The sequence below is a fragment of the Poecilia latipinna genome, unplaced genomic scaffold (assembly GCF_001443285.1).
Source record: "Poecilia latipinna isolate Pla-1442-1.1 unplaced genomic scaffold, P_latipinna-1.0 Scaffold19, whole genome shotgun sequence".
In the NCBI taxonomy this organism is placed as follows: Eukaryota; Metazoa; Chordata; class Actinopteri; order Cyprinodontiformes; family Poeciliidae; genus Poecilia; species Poecilia latipinna.
The window spans coordinates 399,295-408,563 of record NW_015112635.1 but is presented as its reverse complement, the minus strand read 5'-3'; the positions used below and the strand labels follow the sequence as shown (position 1 = coordinate 408,563).

The following is a 9,269-nucleotide window of genomic DNA, read 5'->3' as shown; positions in this document are numbered from 1 at the left end:
AAAAAGGAAGAAGACACCCCAAGGTTTTTTTTTGTGGGGGGAAAAAAAAAAAAGGGGGAAAAATAAAAAAAAAAAAAAAAAAAAAAAAAAAAAAAAAAGTTGATTTTGTATAATACTACTAATATAAAATGAAAACACAAAACTTGAGTTAGTGAATGGTTCTCTTACCCTCAGGTGTGGGATTTCCCAGCAGTTTGCTGACTTCCTTGTTGGTGGGGTTCTGTCCCAGAGCGCGCATGATGTCAGCGATCTGGTTGTACGCCACCTTGTTGTCACCCACCCTGTCAAACAAGCCGAAGGCCTCTCTGTAGTCTGTTGAATGCAGTGAGAACAGAATATCATCACCTAAATGCTCAGGTGTATTTGTTTAAATCATGAATGGAGGAGCTTTTGGAGTTTCTAATACCCAAATTTTACTATACAGAGCTTTTTATCTCACACGCCTTAAAATTTCTATCGCCTAAATGTTTTAAACTACTCAGTGACAACAAATATGGGAGAAATGTGTAGGAGTGGCATCATTTTATACGGTTTCTGCAACCGTTTTTTTTATTTTTTTTAATTAATATTAAAGTGTCATCTTTTGGACATTTTTCTTCAATCATATTGTCAAGTCATTTTAGTAGTTTTTAGAATGTAATTATCTGCCTAGTTGTTACATTTCTGAAGCTTCTAATGCTTTAAAATCAGTTCAAATGTGTTTTTATCAGCGGTTTATTTCTCAAACAGTGCAGCTGTTGCAAAACTGCCAGCAGGTGGAAGTAGTTGCTCTGCTAACTGACAAGGGAAAAGCACAAGTGCAAGACGTCCAAGGAGGCTGCAGTGTTGCTGGCTGAATGGACCGACTGCCGCCGAGCTCCATCAGCCCTCACACTATTTCTGTCTCAGCTGTCTCCTTCTGTCACAGCAGGGCTCTTTTAAAAGACCACCTTGGAATTGATAAACATAGCTGAGAACATGAGCCCCTCCTTTTAAAGGCAAGACCCTGTGTGGGTGAAAGCGGAGTAAAAGAAGGGAGTGCTGACTTTAGTGTAACAAGCAGCCAGCCAGCCCTGTGGTCTAGTCCTGTGCTGACTAGCAGCCCCGCAGGTGCTTCTTTTTGTCAAAGTCATAGCATTTCTTTATCCCTCCTGTGGCTGGTACTCTTTCTGAACAGTTTCATTTAAAATGATATGGAGATAGTATAATAAAAGAAGCAAATAACAAGACACAGAAACATCTTAAGTTGATTTAGCATACTAGAGTTCAATGGCCATTAATTACTTCTGTGCTTTATTTGTGTTATGATCTAGTAATCTTTTTAATTTGACACTAACTTATTATTTTAGTTTGCTGTTCTACAGCTGTAGGTTAAAGTTCAATTATTATACAGATGTTTAGCACCAGAAGTTATTCATTTTATTTTAAAGAGACTTATTTACATGTTTCCTTACAAAACCTGTTGATTCCCACAGTATACATTATAACACAATGTGTTTACTCAAATGACTTGCTGCACAAATTGGATGAATAGTTGAAATATGTTTTTGAGAGATCATTAAATCTTTATAATTAACTACCAACATAAGCATTCTCCTTCTTAGCTAGTCTTAAGTTTCACTTGGCATGTGATATTTCTGTGGAATGGCAAAATACAGAAATGATTGGGGTGATCACTTGTCACAAATATTGTAACACCTGTTGCTGATTCTTCTACAGGTTTGCTTTGGCTTATTTTCATTCAAAAGTTCTTCTGTTAACTAATCTGTCAAGCTTTAAAGATTTAAGATAGTGACAGATTGACTTACTAGTAGGCCAATTGAAATCTGAGACACATGAGAGTTTTTGATAACATGAACTGTTTACAATGTGATATTCTGTCTTGTGGCTGCAAAATTGGGCAGAAGTTTACTTACCATCAATCTGGTCTGCGCTGAATTCAATCTACAAGCCAAATAGAAAGCAATAGTGTAAGTTTCAAAAGCAAATACGTGGCATGCAAGCTCTTTTTAATGAAATCATCCATGCACAAATTAATTCCCATAAAACAATATTTTTTTTCCCCAGCTGCCATACTTTTTTTTTTTTTGCCATGTGATTGCACCTGATCTGTGGGAGTCCATCTTTAGCCACATTAAGATGTCCACATTTGGAGACGCTGTGGATTGCCATCAATCATTACTCATCACCCTGAGTCCAATCCGGAAACAGCTGGGCGTGGTCTAAGACCGCGGTGAGCTATCCATGGTTCTGCTTACTCCCTGCATCCCCATTCATAGCTGTGAGAATGTTCCTTTAAACCTAAACCTCAAAATTGCTCTCAATATCTTTTCATAAACTTATTGCGACTGCGTCAATCGTTTGAGTAAAATAAGCTTAACCATGAAATAACTCACATTGCTTGATATTTTTCATTAATGATAATGTCGCAAATGAAATACGTTTTATGAACCACTGCAGATTAATATGTAATGCAATCCTTAGTTGAAAACCGAAGTTGCTGCTGATCCCAAACCGTGTGCGTCCCACTCTAATCCTTCCCGCTCCAGATCAGGTCATGCCTTCATTGTCATGGTACCTTGACAGAAGACAGGTCAATAGCGGGGGCCGCTGGGGGAGCGGGCGCTGGCTCGGGTGCCGGTGCGGGTGCAGGTGCAGGTTCGGCCTTCTTGGCGGGAGCTTTAGGGTCCTTCTTGGGAGCCATTTCTGCTTATAGTTAAAAAAGCAACTACCTTTTCCCCTGAAGCACTCACAATTTCCGGTCCGGGTGGCACACAAGGAGTGTAGCACTGAATGGAGGAGACTCAGAGGAAGAAATCCCTGTTTGGGCGTATATATATCAGGCTATTTTCCGTGTGACCCCCGCCGATTCTGTCCTCGTCTGAGGATTGGATGGCGGAGGGGAGGGTGTGTGAGAGAGTGATGGGCTTCTCTCTAAACATGGAACATAAGATTGCAGGCCAGAGAAAGTTTATCCTTTCCTCTCATCACAAACACACTGCACACGGTTGGAAAGGTTACCTGCATGCATATAATGTTCGTTAAAACAATTTTAAGCACGTGTTGTCTCATCGCACATTCGCTCAGGGCTGGCCCAAGGTTGTTCGGGGCCTTCAGCAAGAGTTGATTTGGGACCTCCCCTCCTGCTAAGAACCATTAACACTATTCCAACACAGATCTGGATAATTAGTTATCATTAATCTTGTAAGTAATGGTTTGTTGTTTTCATGCAGAAATATTAAAGCATCTTTGATACATTTTATAAAACATCACCTTGAATAGAAACGGAAAATTACCCTTCACCATTAGACATTTCTTTCAATCGCCATGTGCTCTTTCTAATAACTTCAGTATTTTTTCTTATGTTATAAATTTGTCCTGATTGTAGAGGCTCGTTATTTTTACTATTATATATTCACTGTGTGTATTTCTATTTGCTGATGTGTGTTTCTTAATAAATCATATTCAAACACAGAAACATTTAAAATCATAGTATTAGAGCGTTACTATATTAACACAACAATAAAACAATAAAGAACTTTTAAAAGTTCTTTTAAAAGACCTGTTAAAAGTTATTTTAAAATGTAAAAAAACCTTTCTGGTTCTTTTACATTTTAAATTAAAAATGGAAACAATTTTAAAATCTTTTAAGTTATCTATGCTGAACTTGTTAAGCCCATCGGTCCAAAATCTTGAATGGTATTTTCATTTTCAATAAACCAAAGAAAAAAAAAAAAAAAAGTAAATTGATGGTTTTTGTTGATGTTCAAGGGTTTATGGGAGGACCCTGATGATTGGTCCTCTAGAAGCAGCTTAGTTTGCCTTGGGCCCATTCTGCACACACTGCATTCATCTGTGTCACCTTGAGGATTATGCAACGTGATATTTGAAATTATTTATTCATTATTATTGTTATTATATAATTATTAGTGCAGAGTAGTTAACAAAAAAGTATAAACCACTGATGTTGTAAAATGAGTTATGAAATTAAACACACAATGCAAATAATAAAATAGCATGTGCACGTCAGAGTCTTAATTTTATATAACCTTTACCATGGGAAGTGTTGAATTATTTGAATGGCTAAGAAAATATTTTTGCAGCATAGTTTATAATTGTTGTAAATGGGGAAAGAAATCATCACTGGTTTGACCTAAAGAATAGCTTATGAAAGTGGTTTAAAATATTTTTACATAACTATTAGTTCTGTATATTTTTAATTTTCCAAGTATTCCATGTTGACAGATACTGTCTACAGCAATTATAGAGCTTTTTTAATTTCTTATGTTTTGTTTCTGTATATACATAAGAGAAGAAACTTCATATGGGAATGCTTGACAGTTAGTTTAGAAATTGAAATTGCAAAGTTTGGAAAGGGTTTGGCTATGGGTTCATAACAGAGCCCAACTTCAAAACAGTGAAACAAACAAAAATAAATGACAAACTGTAAAATTAGTTTTACAAAGAGTCCTTCACACCTTTCATGGTATTACACATTCTTTTTTTGACAAGAGGATAGAGTGTTCATACAAAACCTAAAACTATTAATTACTACTTTGTATTTTAAATAGTAGCTGACTTGCTCACTGAGCACACCGAGTAACAAATCCCACAGCTTAGTCAAAGGTTAGTTGTACTTGGTGTCACTCCCAAATCAATGTTTTGACTTGAATACAGCAGGAACGAAGCAGCATCTGCTCCTTATTTACTTCTGTCCATTTCATCGCATTCAACTCATTAGCACATAAGTGATCCCAAACTGTCCTCTTATGCCAAAGGCAGCTGAAATGCTTATACAGTTGAAATCAGAAGTTTACATACACAGTATAAAAAGACAGTTAAACATATCTTTTCTCACTCTCTTCAGTTATATTTAAACTGATTTCTGTTGTTTTACATCAGTTAGCATTAAATAATATTTATTTTTTCCTAAGTGCCACAACAATGAAATAATGTGTCAGAGATTTATTTATGAATGTCTTCTCTTTAGAAAGAAATGAGGAAAAGCCCCAGATGATGATGTCAAGACTTTGGCAACTTCTCATAGGTTAACTGATACAACTGAGTTACTTGGAGGCACAGCAACCTTTGAAATCCTTGTATCATTTTCATTCCATGTCATGGGGACGAGCCTTTGTGCTTTCACCTGAAATGCATTAGTTTTTTGGTTGCTCCATACCAAATTGTGAAAAAGTTAATGAGGTGTGAATACTTTTTCTACTGACTGAACCTTTTGACTCTGATAATGATTAACTGTTGATTTGTGAGCACTGACTGTGACCACTTGGCAGAGCAGGACCTCTGTGAGCGTCACCAGCAGCTTTAGGGTAAGGATGTGACGTAAAAGCACAGAGACTGAGATGTGGAGCACCTTTCAGCTGCTGGTGCCAGTAACAGAGACAAGGCCAAGAGTGCAAATTCTGTCTCCTTAATTCTCATCTATATCTGTCCTCTTAGCCCCAGTAGTGGAGCCCTGCCCCCACCATCAAGAAAGGGGGGAGGCCGGTGACGAAGGAAGTTCATGAAATCCTCTTCCCCTACCACCCCTTGGCCGGCACACACCCACTTGCTTTCGCTGACCCCATCTCCATGAGGGTAAGCCAGAGAAAGCCCAGTCCCTCAGCTGTCATCCTGGCTCACCCCTGGCACTCTACTGCATCTTCTGTGTCTAACTTCCCTTTCCTCCCTCCCCCTATAGAAATCCAGCCCCAGAGCTTGCACCTGTGCTGCAGTCCAATCTCAGCTCCACTATAGAAGCTTAATGGATTCAGCAGGATGTTGATGGAGCTGAGCTTTATTAAGATGTGCTGCTAGGTCAGCTTATGGAATGGGGAAAGAAAACAAACATGTTTGTGCTGACAAACGTCGCTATGTTCTGTTGCTTGAAAATTTGAAAGATACCCAGAAAACATAAAAGTAACTAGAATTTTATCTGTGATTGTTTCCAGTTCAATAACATGACTCCAACAACAAATAATACAATTAATGTCACTAATCTTTATTTACACATTATTGGACTTCTGTAATTCAAGAAGGTTTATAGATGCATTTAAGTATCTTGTTACAGACTAGCACACAAAACATCACATTAGTGAATAAAGGCAATCCTCCTGTATCTAAATATACAGCTATACTTATCCATTATCAATGGAGAGCTTCTTTAAAATTCCCATACTGGAGACATGAACTCAGATATTTAAGTAGAACAACAGGCTTCTGTTTGTAAAACACCTAAAATATTTTTTAGGGTTCGAAATGACAAATGACATGAAAAAGAGGGAATGAAAATACAGTTCAAAGTGTAATAATGCTTAATGATTTTCATTGGTTTTCATTATGTGACAGTATTGGATTTCAGGTGGCTTTGTAAGGTAGAAGTTATGTGGTGATTTTGGACAATGGATAAAACTCTATCTTTTTTTTCTTTCTTTTAAATGTGTTTTCTCAGAAATATAACGTTTGGGGAAAAACATAAAGCTCCTTCATCATATGGATTGCTTTCCCCGGCTTTGCACACCCAAAGGCATTATATTAAATCCTGCACCTCTATAAACTTCATAAAATACACCCAAGACACATACATGAATAATGAAACTTACATTTTGTTTCTGCAACTGCAGCAGCTTTGGAAAAGTTTTTTAAACCACACCAACCAACAGACAGTAGAACAGATAGGTTTCCCCTTTCTGCCTTTTGCTTTCCTCTGATAATATCATCATGTTTGTTGTTCTTTATCGGTAACTTTTTTTGTTTTAATGTTTTTACTCTTATGAATGAAGTAAAAATCTGTTTTTAACATGGCTGCCCATTCATCTGATCTATCTCCAGCTTAGCATGCTTGTGGTGGTCGACCTGAAGAAATGCAGTGTCATGTTTGACAGATTTGGACAAATGGGCGGAGTTATCATCAGGATCTTCTCCTGTTCAGAGTCCACATAAAAAAAAATCACTAAAGTTTATAATGGTTTCTATTTGTAGATTTTTTTTTCAAGTAACATTTTCTACTTTACTCTGTGTTTATTTGAAGATTGGCTGCTTCTTGGATTCTGCAATTACTTTGTCAATACTTTTCTTGACGATACTTGTGTTTATTTGTCCCATTTGAATTTTGGACACAAAAGTCCATATTTGTATGATATATTATTTTTTTTTATCAAAACCCAAATGACTCATGCTTTCCATTACTATGACATATGTTTATATGTTAATATTTTTATTTAAATAAATAATAGATTTTGAAAACTACTAGTCACCCATATAGAAAAGGATATTGAGTTGCTTTGTTTAAGCCTGTGTTTATCAAATCTCATTGAGAAGCTTTCACAGTGCAGGGTCAGTGCTTCTTCTTCTCTCTAAACTTTGAAAAAACTGTTTGAACAAACTGAGAGACCGTAGACCAAAATCGGTAGCTAACAGCAGATTGTCGTTAATTTTTATGAGGCTAGTTTCAGTATCATGGCATGTTCAGAAACCAGAATTGTTCATAAAGGTTATTGTGAGTTAATTGGGAGTGAACTTGAGAAGTAACTGTTTTTTTAAGTACATTTGATATAAAAGGTAAATTAGAGATGGGATAAAGATTGTTGCAATTATTGGCATTTTAGCCAGTTTTTTTTTTTTTTTAGTATAGGAATGATAACATTTTTGAAAATAGCAGGAACAATTCGAGAGGTAAGTCAGGAGTAAATAATTATGAAGGAAATAAGAGCTTGGAGGCAGGTTTTGAACAGGGTTGTTGAGATGGTATTGAACATTCAAGTGGAAAATTTAGACAAAGATGATGGCAGAGTTATTAGTGATACCTGGGAGTTGAAAACTGTAAATTGGCTGACGAGGAAGACTCAACACTGGGCAAATGACATTGGTTTGAACTTGGTTTGAACTCCTTGCAAAAGCATATTGGGACCTGAGCCATACAACACACACACACACACACACATATATATATATATATATATATATATATATATATATATATATATATATATATATATATATATATATATAATGCCATGCTGTTTGAGACTGAAAACTATTACTTCTTGATGATGAGGTGGTTCCCCAACTTGGTAATTTAATTTAAATTACACATTTTTAAGAATTGTTTTCCATAGCCAAACCAAACCTACAAGTGTATTGAGCACCAGGTAGAGCCATATAATATTATATAATACAAATCCACATGAAAGAATATGAAAGAAGAGGTGAGGTCTCTTATGGAAAGTGGCAGCTAAGTCTGTGAAACAATACTTAGCTATAAATAAATATCCTAGATAGGGCAATGATGGAGACACTCAGTGGAGCTGTTAGAAGAGAGTTTCTACACAGTTGATGATCCTTATTAGGCAATCTGGTCTGTCAGTAGGCCAACTTAATTTTTAACATCAAACCTGAACAGGATTTTATTTATCTTTAGAGGAACTATGATCCACCAGTGGATCCACATTGTAAGTTTACTTCACATTGCAGTTTGTGCTCACAATATTTATTAAACTATCTGGCATCCATCCTCCTGCAAAACTACTTTTAAGACGCAAAGACACAAGTGTGGTTTTGGATATTACTGAATAAATCACACATATTAAATTATACCAATATTGGAGACAACTTCATTCATTAGTCCATTCATTCTTGTTCAGTTAAAAATTTTAGACTAAATCATGAGGGCATCCAGTTGAACCTTGAACCACTCTGAGTATTCAATTAGAGATCAACAAATACACTTTTGATTCCTTGCTAACCAATGCTCCATTGACTAAATATTCATATTTGACTAAATATTCATATTTAGTCAATGCTGACAAAATCAATCACATATCAATCAAAAATGAGGACAAAAATCAATCAAGACTCAACTGACAGTATATATATATATATATATATATATATTTATCTATCAGAAGCATATGATGAGGCTTTTTTGCTCATACCAGAAACCCCAAACATGTGCTTATTACCACATGTACTAGAAATCATTGACAGTGTTTAGATAGAATCTCTGTTCTGTTCTGCAGCCAACCCAATAACAAATCAATATAAAGTATGTTATGGCAAGCAAAGACAGATTTTCATCAGCTGCTTTTTGATTGGTAGGTTTTGAAGCTTGTAATTGCAGAAAAGGTTTTTATCAAAACAGAATGCTTTGGGTGTGTTTTTTTTTCTTATCCATTCCTAAGCTTCTGACTTTGCCCTTGGGAAGGTAAGATGTGAATGCAACACATTCTATAATTTCATTAATGACATTTGAACAGGACTATAAGTCTCATGGAAGCTTTGAGTGAAGTGCTGAG

General features: G+C 36.1%; 1 protein-coding gene across 1 annotated transcript in view; it reads right to left on the bottom strand.

Moving 5' to 3' along the window:
- The window catches only part of myl1 (myosin, light chain 1, alkali; skeletal, fast), a 9,322-nt gene extending 6,526 nt beyond the window's left edge, over positions 1 to 2,796 (bottom strand). Inside the window, exons 1-3 of the mRNA XM_015034928.1 lie at positions 2,558 to 2,796; positions 1,896 to 1,923; positions 169 to 312 (exon numbers count right to left, since the gene is read on the bottom strand). Of these exons, the coding sequence (XP_014890414.1) occupies positions 169 to 312; positions 1,896 to 1,923; positions 2,558 to 2,683 (298 nt within the window). The 5' untranslated portion in view covers positions 2,684 to 2,796. The remainder of the gene's footprint in view (positions 1 to 168; positions 313 to 1,895; positions 1,924 to 2,557) is intronic.
- Positions 2,797 to 9,269: the final 6,473 nt, after the last annotated feature.